Genomic DNA, 17794 nt, shown 5'->3' with positions numbered 1-17794 from the left:
CCATTTATAAGTGGTAAGTTTTTACTTACTGTCAAAAGCAGCCTAACTGATACAGATGCCCTCAGGACTTGAGTCCCTGTTATGTAGTTAGTGTAGAGTCACTATTATCTGTAGTCTAGGTTGTTTACTTCTCAGTGAGGACAAGTTTCTTCTCTAACCTTTCTGTTCTCCTTTTTTCCAAAAGGGAGATAGGTTAGAATCCCCCAGAGTTAAGCCCAAACATTGGTGTCCTTTTATGTTTCCCTTCTAATTGATCTGTAAGAATATTTCAGGTTCATAAATGATCCTCAAAATAATTCACTCAAAATGCTGAGATAAGAAAAAGTACAAATACAGTCACTTATCTGCCCTAGGGAAGTCTGAAAAATTTCCCAAACCAATGTCAAATGGAGACTGAGGGTTAAGGAGGCTCAGATTATCCATCACGACTTTATTCAAAAGTTGAAGATGAGAGGCAAATAGATGAACAATCTTTTCCATCCAGCTGTGAAAGGAAAAGGTAGGCAAAGGACATTAGGTTTTTACATATTGTTGACATTCATTCAAATGATTCTCTCAAAATAATGATCAACTGTGGAGGCCCCGTGAGCATGAGAGATGGTTAGGAAGACCCTTGCCCAGGAATATTTCCTCTTTACTTTATTAACATACTTTGTAAAAGTAACCTCAATTTGCTGGTGTCAACTTTTCTACATATATGTGATATTCAAAAGATCATGAACTCATGGAATCCAGAATAGAAAGAGTATTCCTCATGATACTTTATTCTCTATAGAACCAGACACTGAGCTCAACTCAGAAATTACTCGTTCATCAAACATGCAATGTGTAAAACTCCATTCTAACATAAATATAACTGTGGGATCTTAGCTACCAGGGCTTCTCTGAGGCACTCTGCTCTCCTGTAAAATCTCAGTAATAACATAACTCATAGGGTTTCTGTAAAATCAAATCTAATGAATGATGGATATAAAGCCTATGGAAATGAGTGGGGAGTCTTCCCTTGTTTCCCTAGAAGTTAAATTTAGAAGATTTTGTTTCTGATAAAATAGGGAATACAAAAATTAGTTAATGTTTTTCTTTTGTTGTGTGGCTAAGATTAATAGGGTGTTTTGTACACTTTTTTTCTGCATTCTTTTAAAAATACCTTTATATGTAATATGCAATCTTGGCTTTAAATATTAGGGAAAATTAAAATTTCTGCATTTTTCTCAGTATTCTAATAGCTATTGTCAATACATATGAAATCATGTTTTTTGTTATTGCAATATGACAGTCTTTTATTATATTTTAGTTCTGTGGATAACTTTTGTGTTTTCCTTGATCAAGTCACTTATCTTTTCTGTTTCTATTTTTTATTTCAATTTACTTATGAAAGACAGGAATAATGATTGTGATGTAGCTTACAAAGAAGATAAAATTATCTTGAAAAGAGTGGTGAAAATCCAAGCACTGTGTTAGATGCCTGATATGAGAGAGAGAGAGAGAAAGAGAGAAAGAAAAGAACATCTCTATTATAAAGTATTCTTCTATATGGTTTTGATACTGTGAAAGGCAGTAAAATTATTTCCTGTTTCTGATAGTTCTTGAGTATTTGGGGACTCAGGATTGTCTGTAGATTTTACATATCTATATCTATCTGTCTATATCTATCTAAGATTTATATACCCAGAGTCTTAATTATACAGCACATTCCCTGGCCTGCCCTCATTGAATTGTTACTTAGAACACCACCAGGAGGTAGCTACTGGCATCATTAATGGAATATATTTATGGGCAAAATATATTCACCCAAGGAGTTTCAGGACTAATCTAAGGAAATAAAAATCAATTTTAACTTCAGATTTCAGCCTAATGTTTCTACTAAAACACTAAAGTCACATAGGATAGTAGATGACTAATCCCTCCATTCATTGAATTTGTATTTACTGAACTCCTCCTCTGTGAAAGTTACTGGACTACATTATTTGTGGTGTATAAAGATAAAATATGGTTCCTATCCTCAAAGATCTTACATTTAACAGGTAAATTAAGCAATAAAATGACCTTATTAAGATTTCCTTCCTTAGTGTTGAAACAAAATCAGGGAGAACAATTCCAAGACTAGCGAATTCTAACCAGATACAAAGGCCTGAGTTAAGTCAACAGCAATGGGAATTGAAGAAAGGGAATGAATTAAAGGAATCTTGGAGGCAAAAAGAGGATTGTTTGTCCCTTAGTGATAGAATATGAGAAAAGATGAGAAGTCAAGACTGGGGACTTCCGTTTAAGTTCCAACAGTTAAAGAGCTTGGATGCTGTCACTTGTGTTTTTACAACAAGAAAAAGTTTGAACAAACTGAAAATCAACAACTGTTCTTGGGCCTATCAGAGAAATAAAGCCACTGAGCAAACCACCACCCAAGGCAAATATAGAGAATCACAGCTGAAATCAGTTTACTTGAAACAGAGCCACTGATACCATAACCTGGTAAGAACTCTTAACTGGTAATTTTGGTGAATTGCTAAAAGCTGTGAGCAGACTAACTTGATAATAGGAAACTCCTGGAGGACCATATTCTTCGGGGGGGAACCCACACTTAACATGAGTTTTACCTCTAGGAATCCTACCAGGTTCTTACGGTGAAGAACCAAAGGGGGCAAAAAAACGAAAACAAACAAACTAAAAAAATTCTGTGTCTTTGGCAGAAAGATGGAAAAGTAACCATTTGAAGTATGCCCAGAGCATTCTTCCTAACAAAGGGAGAGAAAAGACTTTACCAGACAGAGCCTTATCTCTCCTAGGAGGAAGGGCACTTAACCAATTCCAGCCCTCTCTACCCTTCCTGAATCACCTTCGGGGGAGAAATAAAGCCAAGATAGACTTGTGAAAGTCACAACCAACCCAGAGACGGGTCCACTAAAAGACTGATATTTAATCATAAGATTATAGAATGCTTTTCCTCCTCAACTTCTTATCACTGCGTCAGCGGGTTTCCAGTATAAATAATAGTGAGTCACAGTTGAAAGAGCTGCAAGACACAGACTCTATCTAAACGGCCTTCTTCCAGTAAGCCGAGAAAGCAGAGGAGACAAAAATAAGGACACTTGAGGAATTTTAAGCCTTTGGGAACTACAGCTACAGCAAATATTAAACACAGCCCAACTTCTAGCAAGATTAATATAAAAACTCCCACTATTTACCTGTTATTATTACCCAGTATATTACCTTCAACTTTCAAAAAAAAAAAAAATTACAGTACATGCTAAAATGCAGGAAAAAACAGTCTGAAGAAACAAAGCAAGCAGCAGAACCAGACTCATATATGTCACAGATTTTAAAGTTAGGCAGGGAATTTTAAATAGATATAATTAATAAGTTAAGGGCTCTATTTGAAAACATAAACAACATGCAAGAACAGATGGGCAACATAAGCAGAGTGATGGAAACCCTTAAGAAATAATCAAAAGGAAATGTTAGAAATTAAAAGCATTGCAACATATATGAAGAATGCCTTTGATGGGCTCATCAGTAGATGAGGAAAGAATCAGTGAGCTTTAAAATATGTTAGCTGAAACATAAAGAGAAAAAATATGAAAACAAAATAACAATATCCAAGAACTCAGATAGTTTCAAGAGTATAACATGTGCATAACTGCAGTACCACAAGAAGAAAGAGAAAATGGAGAAGAAATGTTTAAACTAATAATGGCCAATACCTTTTCAAAATTAATGATAGATGCCAAACTACAGTTCCAGGAAGCTCAGAGAATTCCAAACAAAATGTATACAAAAAAAAAAAAAATCTCCACCAAACGTACCATATTGAAACTGCAGAAAACCAAAGACAGAGAAAATCTTGAAAGAATACAGAGAAAAAAATACCTTACCTATAGAGGAAAAAGAATACAAGTTACAATGGACTGCACTTCAGAAACCATGCCAGCAAGGTAATGGAGTGAAATAGGTAAACTGCTAAAAGATGTCAAGGATGAGTTGGGTTTCTTAATTAAGTTGTAGAAGAGATGATGTTATTAACTGAGATCAGAAGTATAGAAGAAATAACATGTTGCTCTCTAGGGTGGAGATTTTATTTTTTTGTTGTTTATTTATTTATTTTTTTTGCGGTACACGGGCCTCTCACTGTTGTGGCCTCTCCTGTTGCGGAGCACAGGCTCAGGACGCGCAGGCTCAGCGGCCATGGCTCACAGGCCCAGACACTCCGCGGCATGTGGGATCTTCCCGGACTGGGGCACGAACCCGTGTCCCCTGCATCGGCAGGCGGACTCTCAACCACTGCGCCACCTGGGAAGCCCTAGGGTGGAGATTTTAGATTTGAAAGTTTGAGTCTGACATGCCTGGAAATATAACAAATCATTTCTCCAGGATGCAGTTTGAGATCTGGTACAAGATTTCAGAAGATAGGAAGGTGAGTATTGATGATAAATACAGAAGTGTTAGTTATAGGTTGTTGCTAATACAATAAGTTGTTGAGGTGAAACATTTAAGATAGGAAATGGCTTCAGATAGAAACCCATGAAAAATGAACTTTTAAAGAAAAAACTGAGAAGAAATAAAAGTATTAAAAAGTTTAAAACATATCCAAACTATATATAACAAGAGTAAATAACACTGTAGAAGTCCAGGAGGAAGAGACATTTTAAAGAAGGGATTTTGTATTATCAAGTCTAAAGCATAGATTAGTCTAAAGACTGAAAAAAATGTTTCTACTTAACACTGATGAGAGCAGTTTTAATTAAGTAGTAGAGTGAAAACCAGCTTTCAGAGGCAGGAAGATTGAACAGTTATTAGTTATTTATTCATGGTAGCTAAATTGCAAATGAGGAGTGGATTCTATAAGTGTAGTTCTTCTTTCAAGAATCTCATTAATAAAAGGAGAGCCAGGAGTAGAAGTCAGGAATCAAAATGTTGTTGCTTGTTGTTATGTTTGTTTCAGGAAAGGTAGAAACTTAATCAGGTTTAAAGACTGAGAGAACTAGTAGGGAAGACTCAGCTGTTACTCTAATTTAGAGAGTTTTCCTCTTATACCAGTATTTTAAATATTAGTGAACAAGTGTTTAACCTTGCCCCTACTGTTCATGACTTTATATACAACTAACTGAAAAATTCATGGAAAACCTATCTTTCCCCCCATCTTCCTGGATAATGAAAAGCATTTGCCATATGAGGACACTTTATGGCACATTGTGATTACAGTAGCAAAATTATACCAGTTATCATAAATGCATATGCTTGTTTTATATATTCTGGTAATCATTCCTTTATTCAATTGATTTTCAATAAGTGTATTCCAAAGAGTGAGGTTAGAAAGATGAAAAATGATGGGTCCAAACTCACACCTCCAATTGGATCTCATAAAACTGGAGCGATAAAATGGGGAGCAGAAGACTGTAAATCTTTGAAATGTTTCCTAGATGGTCTGGGTAAATTCTTCATTCACCCCTGGTGGAAAACTACCTATCTAGTCTGTTCCTATGTGCTTCAGTATTGGCTTCCTCCAATATATAGTTTTCTTTTCTTTTTATTATGTTATAATCCTGTGACTTGACTGGCTCTCTTTTTACAATGTTAGACGTTGCAGAGCTGGACAAAAATTAAGTAGCAATAGAAGAGCAGAAATTATATTTAAATTCATAGTCAAAGTGAACAGAAAGGTCTATTACTTTCAAAATTGTATATCATTAAAGTGCAAATCTCTCAGTGTGACAAGTTTAGAATAAAGATCTCATGAATTACAATTTCTGTTCAAGCAAAATAACTTGACAATTATTGACAGAACTAAGGTACCATTCACCTCTACAATATATTGCTTTCTCAGTAAACCCAAGTCTGATGCCATTTAAAACTGTATGTTAAAATTGTACACTTTCATAAATTGCCATTTATTTTCTTTATAATCTTAACATTTTAGTAGATTTATAATACAGTATTTTTGAACAGTTTTGTATACTTTCTGAAGCTTAATTATCAAAATGCTGTTGCTCTCCTCTGTGTAGAGTACTTAGTATCAAAAGATGCCAGTCTTTCCCTGCAGGTGTTTGTAATTTAGCCTATTTACTCCACATTTTCTGGGTCTAGTAAATAGTTACACAGTTTTAATTGTGTGGGGTGTGGGTATTTATGTAAAAATGTTGCTGAAAGTTACCATTTGCCTATTCACCAAAAAATAAATAAACTGGTTTTGACTACTTAGGTTCTTTTTCTCCTTACCCTCTGATAGGGGAGTTCTTCTTTATCTGATACACTCTCAAGAGTTTTTCTGATGCCTAATCAGAAGGGAAGCGGGGAGGTCATGTGGCTCCTCAACAAGGGCCTTAGGACATTTGCAGGAGCAGCTGAAATGTATCAGAGAAACTGACAGAGGAGAAAAGAGTAGTAGTAGTAAAAATATTGTTGCAAACTATGTGTTCCAGTAATGCAGGTCAAGACATACAAAGATCTCTAGTTGTTGCAGGGTTTTTTTTTTTGGGTGGGGGGGCCTGGAATATTTTCTTTTGAACACAATATTATTCTGAGACTATGCCTCGTGTGCCATAGATTCAGTAGTTACATGATTGCTAAGTATGTTTGAATAAATATTTTGGTTTTCAAATATATTTTTTAGGATATAGCACCTTTAATATTGCAAGCACATTAATGAAACTTTGGAAATTAAAACATTTAAAATCACACAAAACCCCACAACTCTAACAAAATGACTGTCATATTTTGCATATTTTCAGATCTGTGATAAGTATATATTTCATATAGTATTCCATTTACAAAAAAAGTGTATTTTTCATGTTACCACATAGACTTTGTAACCATCCTTTTTAAAATTGCATAATAATTCATTGAGTAGATTTACCATCATTTAATGATAATTCTTCAACTGTTGTATGCTTAGGTTGCCATCAATATTTCAACACTGTAGTGCTAGGTATGTACAGTATGACTGCTAATTTTCAGTCTTCGAGGATGTTTTCTTTTAACTAGCCGGGCTGGGATGGGATGAGGATGGGGTATGGGTATCAGGGCATTTATTTACCTTTTCTCCCATGCCTGGAGTTGATTATTTTTCTTACCATATTTTGATTTCATGTGAAAAAGAATTTGGACAATTGCATGTATCCGTGAACTTTATCACATACTGATTAGCAGTCAAAGTGAATTTGACTTTGATGAGACTGACTTGTCTAGACATTTTAATCAATGTCAAGTTGCTAGAATGTGGTGGTGCTTCTAACTCTGTGATGGTGGCCGCCCTAGCATTTGCACAAAAGGCACAACAAGAGGCTCTGGGGTTCATTCGAGTGATTAGGTGAGTGTGACATAAAGGCAAGAACACTACTACACATACAAACTTAAGGAGACACCTGCACCTCTTCACTTGCTCAAGAATCAGATAGTGATTCAATATGCAAAGATAAGAATGCTTTACATTTATAAGTTAAAGGAATAAAGAACCACTGCTACGTTAGATATGCTGAGAAACCCCATAGTAGCATAATCACCTTATGTTAGAAATAAGGATAAGCATTTGAAGAAGAAAAAGGTCATGGTTTATGTACTCTCTTTTTTCTATCTTTTTTATTTGCTCATTTATTATTAAAAAATCATATAAATTCAATTACATATAAGCTCTAAGAAGGTCTAGCAGTTGAAAATTGTTATGTCTGTGTATTGGTTTCCTAGGGCTGCTGTAATGAAGTACCACAAACTAAGTAGCTTAAGCGACCGAAATTTATTGTCTCAGAGTTCTGGAGGCTAGAATTCTGAGATCAAGGTGTCAGCACAACTGTGTTGCCTTTGAAGGTGCTAAAGAAGGATCTGCCCCAGGTCTCTCTCCTAGCTACTAGTAATTCCTTGGTTTGTGACAGCATAACTCCAGTCTTGCCATGGTGCTCTTTTCCTGTGCATTCCTCTGTGTCCAGATTTCTCCTTTGTATAAAGACACAGGTTGTATTGCATTAGGGGCCTACCCAGTTACACCTGCAGTGACTCTATTTCCAATAAGTCACACTATGAGGTACTGGGGGTTAGGATTTCAACATATGGGTTTTAAGGGGACACATTCAATTCTTAACAATCTGTTACGTATTTCAAGTTGTTTAAAAAGAGGATCTTTTATCATTGAAGCACTATCAACAAAAGATTATTTCCTTTCCTTCTGTTCATGGGTATTTCTTTGCCTACTGAAAGCTAGTATCTCTTCTTATGGACTATATCTCATCCCTTAACTCTTGAAGGATTTTCCTCTTGCAGTTATTCCTTCTTTCACCTGTATTTTTTACCTTCTCCCTTCTTACTGAATCATTCTCATCAGTCTTTAAACCTGTTCAAGCTTTTCCATCGAATATACACACACACACACCATCTCAATCCTATTAGCTACTATTCTTCATTCTTGGAAGAAGCTTGCATTTTGACAAGTGTGTAGTTGGTAACTCCTCATTTCTCCTTCATCTTCAGTTTGCTTCTGAGCCCACTTTAATCTGAATTCTGCTTCTAACATACCACCTGAAACTGCTTTGGTACAGTCCACAGTGACTGATGTTTTTGATAAACCCTCACTTTACTTCATCTTTGCTGCATCCAACATCATCGACCTCCCTCTCTTTCTTAAAGATATTTCCTGTCTTGGCTGTTATGACACCAGGCTTTCCTCATTGTCCACTTCTTCATTTTCAGTTTTCTTCACAATCACTTCATCTTTCAATTATTGATTGTTCCACTACATCAATATATTGGTAGTTTCCAAATTTCATTTCCTGACCACATCTCTCTCTCTTTGAGCCCATGCTTATGGAGCCAATGCATACTATATTTCTTCAGCTGGATGTTACAAGGGACCTTGAAATTAAACTTGGTGTCTTTCCTTCATCTTAAATTTGTCCACCTCAAATTGTATTTGCTCTTAAACAGGAATGAGCGATACTTACATACTCTGAATAGACCTGCCAGAAACTTAACGTCATCTTTGACTCTCTCCTCTCATCTTTCCCTTCCACTCCACACATTTCTGGTAGAGTCCACCTTCTAAATAGCTTTCAAATCCACTCCTACAGCCCCACTTTAGTTTAAATTCGAACGATTTCTTACATCGATTACTAAAACAGCCCCTTATCTGTGTCTAGTCTTGGTTCCATCCAGCCCATTCTCCATACTGTACCCAGAATAAGCTGCATACACTTAATTCTGATCATACCCTTTCATGGCTTGAAAGTTCTTTATTGATATACCAAAACCTTCTGAATTAAACTTTATTCATTATCATGGCAAAAATGACTTTTATGATTTGGTTCTCAAGTGTCTCTTTGTATATACCTCTCCACACCCTTGTTCTGAAATACTTGTTCCCCAAACTCTTGCAATTGTTTTCTCTGCCTCCAGGAGTTCTAAAGGTCCTGCATTTGAAAACACTTGCCTTTCTTTTTTATTTATTTATTTATTTTTGGTCATTTACCAGTTCCTTCTACCATTAAGATTCTGGTTTGATATTTCTTTCTCGAGAAAGCTTTCTCTGACTGTGCTATCTTAGTGTATATATGTATTTGTTTTCTAGCTCTATGTGGCAAATTAATACAGGTTGCTCCCACTATTCAAAAGTAGAGCATTCCTGTGAAACCCTTCATAAACCTAAATGGCATCAAGCAAAGAAGCAATTACCTTAGCCCACATCCTGCTAACAGATGCACACAGTAAATCGAGATAAAGCACAGATGCTTACAGACACAGTTCAAAGCTATGGCAGCCTGATGCCAAGATGCTGAATATAGTTCCCGGGGAAGGAGCTTAGCAGTGCTGCCCTTGCTGCTTGGGGTCCACACTGCCTCTGTAACATCGCACTGAAAAATAAATGCTGAACATCGTTTGCCCTTTTCACCTTTTTTTTTGTAAAAGTGAAAATTCTAATTCTAATTCAGGCAAAAATAAATTATAGAATATATGGGACTGGAGTCAGCTAACTGAATTTGGGACAAATTAACCAAATATTCATGTATCTAGATCTAACTTTCCAAATTTAGAAAATAAAAGTAGAATAAGGTAATTTTTAAGGAACTTTTATATTTGTATTTCTGATTCTCCAGTAGCTTATATAATGAAAATATAAATATTCCTTTTACACATTGAAATGAGCTATTTTAAAAATTAGCTTATATATTTTTATACAACTATAATGAGTCATAATTTACACTAATTCTAACAATTTGCAGTTTGTCCATATATTCTGGTCATCTCTATAACAAATCATCTCAAAACGTAATGGTTTAGAACTGTACCTTTATTGTGTTCACAATTTTTTAAGTCAGGAATTTGGAAATGATTCAACTCAGGCAGTTATGGTGGGATACTGGTTGGGGCTTTGGTCACCTAAAGACTCCACTGGGCTAGATATTCAAGATGGCTCACTCTCATGGCTGGCAGTTGATTGTGTGTTTCCTTAAGAGGCTGTGAAAGGAAGTGAAATGTAGCTTGTACTTCTCAGCATGACTGCCCTGTTCTTTCTGCAAGGGAGGAACCTGAGAGGAGCATTCTAAGAGACCAGTCCTGGAAACTAAAATCTGATCTAGCACTGAGAATCACTCAATTACTTCCATTGTATTCCCTTGGTCAAGCAAGGCCGTAAGACCAACCCAGATCCAAGGAGAGAGCATTAGATTCCATCCTTCATTAGGAATAGTAGCAAAGGATTTGTAGCCACCTTTAATCTACCATACTATGAGTTCCATATTTATGAGTAATTATCAAATTAGGAAATATAGGGCTTCCCTGGTGGCGCAGTGGTTGAGAGTCCACCTGCTGATGCAGGGGACATGGGTTCGTGCCCCGGTCCGGGAGGACCCCACATGCCACGGAGTGGCTGGGCCCGTGAGCCATGGCCGCTGAGCCTGCACGTCCGGAGCTTGTGCTCCACAACAGGAGAGGCCATGGCAGTGAGAGGCTCGTGTACCGCAAAAAAAAAAAAAAAAAAAAAAAAAAATTTAGGAGATATAGAATTGAATTTTAGTCCTAGAATTAATTATACTTGACTGAGAAACAGGATGCCATAATTATTCAATTATATTTTTTCATAAGTAATATGCATTTAAATAAGCACAAGGTTAACTTGCTTACATTAGCATAAGGGTTAATGGAATAACCTTATTTTAAAAACCAAGATACTAAAATCCTGTTAATTCTACACATCAATAGGATTTCTAACTCAATAGATCATCCTATCAAATATGTCCGAGAATTTTGCAAATATAGTGAGTGAATATTGATTCATCTGAGAGTAGCCTTCATTTTAGTAAGTGTTGTTTAAGGGTTTTCATCTTGTGTGTTAGAAAGATACTTGTATGAATTTTGCCACATGTACATATAACAATTAAAAACAAAACTCTAGGTAACTGTGATTCATTTGCAAAGGCTTTCATAGAGGATTTTATAAATTTGCTTCTGATGACATACAATGAATACTTACTATGTTATTCCATAAATAAGTGCAAATGATATATTAGCATCTACCTGGTTTAAAGCTGTGAGATTAAAAACTTCTTGAAAAAGCTTCCCAGGGAAAAAAATCAGAGAATTTAGTAAAATGAGCATGATTTTGGAAAGCCAAGTTTCTTTACAATTCCTATTAGCCACAATATAGGTAAATCTTCACTTTAAATGAATTCATTGACAAAATATTAATATACAAAAATATTTCTGCTAATTATTCAATTAAAAAAACAGTTGGAGTAGATTCTGGCTGAGGCTCAGATCCCCTTTCAATAAAGGGCTCACTACCCAGCTGAAAGTCTTATGGTTAGCTGACTGTCTCCAGCTGAAGTCAAGCTCATCGCTTGGTAGCGTGAGACAATGAATAAAATGACAGCAGCTGAGATCTAGTTCTTGAGGCAGCTCCCAACCAATGACTGAGCAGGGAGTGGTACAAGAGCCTCCCCACTTTCCCTCCACCCGGGATTCCTCTCCTAGGCAGTCTTGGCGCCGGAGCTCCTCGTTTAGCTGGCAGAGGATTTGTCAGGTATGAATCATGGTCCTGTGTCCCTCTGCCCAATTCTGATTCTTTTTTTCTTTTCACATGGATTTATTCTTTAATAAACCTTTTGTACTCTTAACTCTACTTCAGTATTTGTTTCCTAGAGAAAATGTGACAGTATTTTATTTTATGAAGGGAGTTAGTTTTTCTTAAGTGGGATATTAGGCAAGACTGGGAATATAAGCAGTAATACAGTAGAGGTTTTCTGTTTTGGGGCTTTTTTTTTTTTTTTTTTTTGCGGTACGTGGGCCTCTCACTGCTGTGGCCTCTCCCGTTGTGGAGCACAGGCTCCGGACGCGCAGGCTTAGCAGCCATGGCTCACGGGCCCAGCCGCTCCGCGGCATGTGGGATCTTCCCGGACCCGGGCACAAACCCGCTTCCCCTGTATCGGCAGGAGGTCTCTCAACCACTGCGCCACCAGGGAATCCCTACAGTAGAGTTTTTGTCATCAGATAGTTTATAGTCTGGTGTTATCAACCTCCATGATAATGCCCATGGGTCTCAAAGAAGTTAATTAACTAACACAAAGCCACAGAGAGGGTTCATGGTAGTACCAAGGATTTGACCTTAGATGTGTCTGATTCCAAGGGACATGATGATTTTCTTATCTACCTTTTAAGCCTGCAAATTTTTTCTTTTCATTATGGAGCAAGCTAAGCTTTTTTACCATTAACATTGTAACATGTAATATTTAGAATCTATGAAAATAAATATTAAAATGTTGGGTATAAACTCTACCCATGAAAGCCCATGATTTAGGGAAGAAACAGGACTACTATGAAATAAAAGGAACAGACAGAGATAATTAGTATATCCCAATCAGCTGGTTGTCAGCAAATGAAAGGCGCTATTAGTAAATTGGAATCATATGTTCTACATTGCTTAAAATAGAAACAGAAATTAACACCATGAGAACCAGAATAAACAAATACTCTGTTTATTCTAATCCATTAGCTGTTTTCTCCCTTGCCAGCTCAGGTAAGGTTAACAGATTCAGAAAAAGTGGGAATTCTCTTATTTATACTGTTTATCTGCTAAGTTATGGGAAGCAAACGTGGATTTAAACATCTTTTGTGTGTCAGTTACAATGCTTGGTGCTGGTAATATGCTAGTGAAATAGTCTATCTGCTCAAGTGGGTTAGGGAAACTAGTCTAATGAGGGAAGGAAACAAGCAAACAACACTTGAAGTATTAGTACCGTATGAAATGATGTATGATTTAGATGCTATGGAGCATGCTGTCACCCTCAAGGGAAACATAACTCAGCCAACAAGGGAAGGCTCCCTGCTGGAATAAGGAATAATGCTTGAAATGTCTCCTAGATCATGAGAAATTGTGGGAGATAGAGAGATGCAGTGTAACCCAGAGATGTGCATGTGTAAAACAAGGAGACATGAAATAACATTCTGCAGCTCGATTCTGTAGGAATGAGCCCTGGTTGTAAGAAAGTTGGAAATGAAAAACTGTCACTCCAGAAATATGCAAGTAGTTGAGAATGAAAGGCACCGTATGCTATGCTAAAGAGTTTTGACTTTTTTTTTCCCCTAAAGTGATTAGCTGTTACATTAAGAAATGATGTAATTAATTCCCAGTTAGGAAAATATCTCTGGCAGAGAGGGAAAGTGATAGACATAGAACCAGTTCAGAGACTTAACTGCAGTAAGTCTGATAAGAAGCAATGGATACCTAGAGTAAGTCCGTGAGGAGTAGAAAGGAGTGAGTTCAAGAAATACTAAGGAAACAGATCAAAGAATTGGGTACCAGACTGGGTTCAGAGTGAGTGTGAGCTGAGAGTATGGGATGCTTTTCTAGCTATTTTAGGAAATAAGAAGATAATAAGAGAAACAACTAGAAATGATTTTTGAAGTAGGAAAAGATGTTGGGGTGAAGTTTGAGTTGGAATGTCCATGGGAAAATGCTGAGTAAATGCTCAGGAAGTAGTTCTTTTTGTGGGTTGAAGCTTGGAAGATAAGTCTAGATTAAGCATTTGTTAGGTGAGAGTTTCCAGTGTAGAGTAATAGAGGTCATGGATGTGGATGTATTGTGTACATGGGGACTGTAGCTGAATGTTCATGCAGAGTGACAAGGTGAAATACCCAGAGACAGAGCTCTAGTGAAAGGGACAAATGTTAGAGATATTAAAAATAAAGACTATATCATGGCCATTCATTTGAGAATTAATATTTAATTATACCAGGAATAAATGGTAGGTAAACTATCTCTTTTGAAGTATAATTATTTTTATTCCACTGATTACACATGCACAGGAATGGGAGGACAGAATTTAGGATGAATCCCTGATTTCTGTCTTAGACAACTAAATGAACAAAGAGAAATCAAAAGAAAAGGCTATCAGAAAAAAATGTATGTGTATATATCATATATAGTATAGTATCTTTGGATACATTAGTTTGTTTTGCAACATAGAGTATATTATGAAAAATATCAGGCTGTAGAGGAAATTTCAGTTTTATTAGTCATGCAATTATCTCCCACTGCATGAAGCTAATTTATCAAGAGCAAAGTGAAAGGTCTAAGCGTATTATGCCATCTCTTTGATGTTTTATAGGATATAATGAAAGATGAATGCTCAATGCTGAAGCTGCAGCTGAAAGAGAAGGACGAACTAATTTCCCAACTTCAGGAAGAACTGGTAAGTGTGAACAATGTTTGGCCCAAGGGTGTATTTTCCTTGCAAGGTTATTTGCTATAAACCCTACAACATATTTTATTAACACTAAAATTATTAGTGATTTATAAACTGTTAGTGATTCAATCTGATTATCACTTTTAAAATCCTACAGTAATGAAGATTTAACAGTTTGAAAAAGAGAATGTTTTATAATATATATTGAACTTTACATAATTCCAGAAACAGATTACTGACCCAGGATTAGGCATTTCAGTTGTACCTATCAAAAATCGTGAAGGCTAAGGCCACACTTTATTTTGTAAAGTGCAAGGTTTGGCTCCATACTGCCATACCTAGCAACACAATCATGTAATATGAAGCAAAGTATTCAATAATTTTGCTAACAAAAGCAAATTTTACTTTTACATAAAGGTACAAAAATGCATTAACCTAATGAGATGCTTTGTTAATACATATATAAACATATATGTATTATGGGATATTATATAAATCCCAAATTATCTAAAAATTATACAAATATATGAAATGTATAGTTCATGTTTTTAGGGTGTTTTTTAGATGTGACATCATAAATGTATTAAATCATACTTTCATAGCATGAAAACACATTTGGTAGGTAACAAGAATAGCAGTGGGCATTACTTTTTAAAGTATGTGTTCTCAACATATATATATATACATATATATATGAATAGTATTTTGCAATATAACACATTTGATCTGGAGAGAAATAAAAAATGAGTTCTCCAAAACAAAAATGAGGAAGTAATGAGAAATTTAAAAAAATTAATCGTTCTTAAGAATACCAATAAAATAAAGACATACTATACAATAAGAGGCCCTGACTCATTATCAAGATCAAAAAACAAACCCTAGTCAATAATGTTCTCTATGATGATTTCATATTTGACTACATTAACAATGTATTATGTAATTATTAAATAAATTAAATGACAAAACAGATTTTATAGACCATCAAGCTTTTGAGAACTTTTCTGAACATATTAGTGAGATAGCATACAAATTTAGAGTCTACTTTATTGACTCTTGACAACTGACAGCAGTTTTACTGAAACTTGACCTTTAGACTGTGTTTCATGACTGGGTTTGATGCTGATTATTGGTCCCATGAGCATATTATTGTCACTTTAGAAACCCATTGACCCATATCTATTACTTAAGATAGTAATAGAATTACAGACAAAAGGAACATGTCTTACATTACTGGGAATAACCTTTTATAAATAAGTAATTATTTATAATATGAACTTTATTACATAAAGAAAACATTACTATATATAACTATAGGTGTGTATTATGTAATCGAGCTTTATCTTTGAGTTGACTAAAATATGTAGATATGTATGAATGGATGCCTAGAATTATTAGTTTTAACACAGCAGAAAATGTATTCACTTTGCCAGAAAATGCATATTTTGGATAATTAACTCAGAAAGAAGTGTTCATTTTTTTCCCCAAACACTAGTTATGATTAGATTTAAAACTTAGCCTATACAAGAAATCAGACCTTCATTTGTTGAATGAAATGAGAAAGAAAATGATTACTTCCAGAGCCAATGTTACATAGCTATAATTAAGATAATTTAGTGCCCCTGCCTCCAAAAAAGTCCTCTGTTGGTTGATCTAGTAAAATGAGATGCAAGTGTTTTCTTTTGCTTGGGTTTTGTTTTAAACTTGAAGTACCCAAATTGACTTCTTAGCTTCTAAAATTTCCCAGGTAACAATCAAGGTAGCATTTTAATTTTGTGCTATGTAGTTTGCATAGTCATCTTAAATAGTTTAACAAAGGAGAGTGTTAACTTTTGAAAATAGTTTGTTTCATTAAAGAAAACTGTACCTAAATAAAAAAGTGTATAGGTGATTTAGGAACTTAAGGAAGAAGAAACATTGTTAAAAGAAAAAGTCGTCATTAAAACTGGACTTGGAGCATGGACAAGGTGGCAATCACATAAAAGTAATATAAACCACTTAGATCCATTGAAAATTAGGTCCTAGTATTTCTGATTCTGATAATAAGTGACTTGTGACATTCTGACAAAGTAGACATTAAATTTAATGTTTTCAACTTTAGATAGGTAAAGTTTAAATTTCAAAACATTTTAGGAACCAGTTTCCTGTACCCTGCTATAATCACAATCTGTAAGAATTTAGTTTAGTTTTATTATGGGTTTCTCATTTCTTAACCACTGCTATTATCATAAGCAGTTTACCCACATATACACTATAAATCAAATTTAGATGTAATTATACCAATAAAGAATTTATATCCAACTTAATAAAGTTATTTTAATACAGCTTATTTAGCCTCACTTTGATATTTTCAGTTTAAAGTTAGTGCAGTATGGGGTTGGCGGCAAAAGAAGCTTTTATACCACTTAATTTTTTTTTGAGGTAACATTGGTGTATAACATTTTATGTTTCACGTAGACAACATTACATTTCTGCTTCTGTACAGACTACAGCATCCTCCCCACCAAAAATTTAGTTTCCATCTGTCACCATACAGTTGATTCCCTTTATTCATTTTGCCCTTTTCCAGGGCTTCTTCCCCTCTGGTAACCAATACTCTGTACTCTGTATCTATGTATGTTTTTGTTTGGTTGGGGGTGTGTGTGTGTGTTGTGTTTCTTAGTTTTTTGCTATTCCACATATGAGTGAAATCATAGGGTATTTGTATTCTCCATCTGACTTTTTTTACTTAACATAATATACTCTCAAGGTCCATCCATGTTATCATAAGTGGCAAGATTTCGTCTTTTTTTTATGGCTGAGTGGTATTCCATTGTGTATAGATACCATATCTTCTCTACTCATTCGTTCATTGATGGACACTTAGTTTGTTTCCATATCTTGGCTATTGTGAATAATGCTGCAGTGAACATAAGGGTAAATTTATCTTTTCAAATTAGCGTTTTCATATTCTTTGGATAAATACCCAGAAGTGGTGTTACCAAACTCAGGTTTGGCTGCTTGCCGCTCAAAAGCTGATAATCCAAGGGGCAAGGGTCAATAGAAAGGAAAGGTGCTTTAATCAGAAAAGCCTGCAATCTGGGGAGAAGGTGGACTACTTGCCCTGAGACCAACTCCAAATATTCTGCTCAGTCATGACA

The 17794-nt window shown here is 35.4% G+C and overlaps 1 protein-coding gene across 4 annotated transcripts in view; it reads left to right on the top strand.

The window, feature by feature from the left end:
• CCSER1 (coiled-coil serine rich protein 1) overlaps window positions 1-17794 on the top strand; it is a 1217611-nt gene that overhangs the window by 576514 nt on the left and 623303 nt on the right. For all 4 annotated transcript variants that reach the window (XM_082610968.1, XM_082610971.1, XM_082610969.1 and 1 more), the window contains exon 8: window positions 14580-14663. In XM_082610968.1, the coding sequence (XP_082467094.1) occupies window positions 14580-14663 (84 nt within the window). The remainder of the gene's footprint in view (window positions 1-14579; window positions 14664-17794) is intronic.

Source organism: Mesoplodon mirus (assembly GCF_964341445.2).
Source record: "Mesoplodon mirus genome assembly, chromosome: 2".
NCBI lineage: Eukaryota > Metazoa > Chordata > Mammalia > Artiodactyla > Ziphiidae > Mesoplodon > Mesoplodon mirus.
The sequence above is the reverse complement of the archived record's forward strand: the minus strand, read 5'-3'. Positions and strand labels throughout refer to the sequence as shown.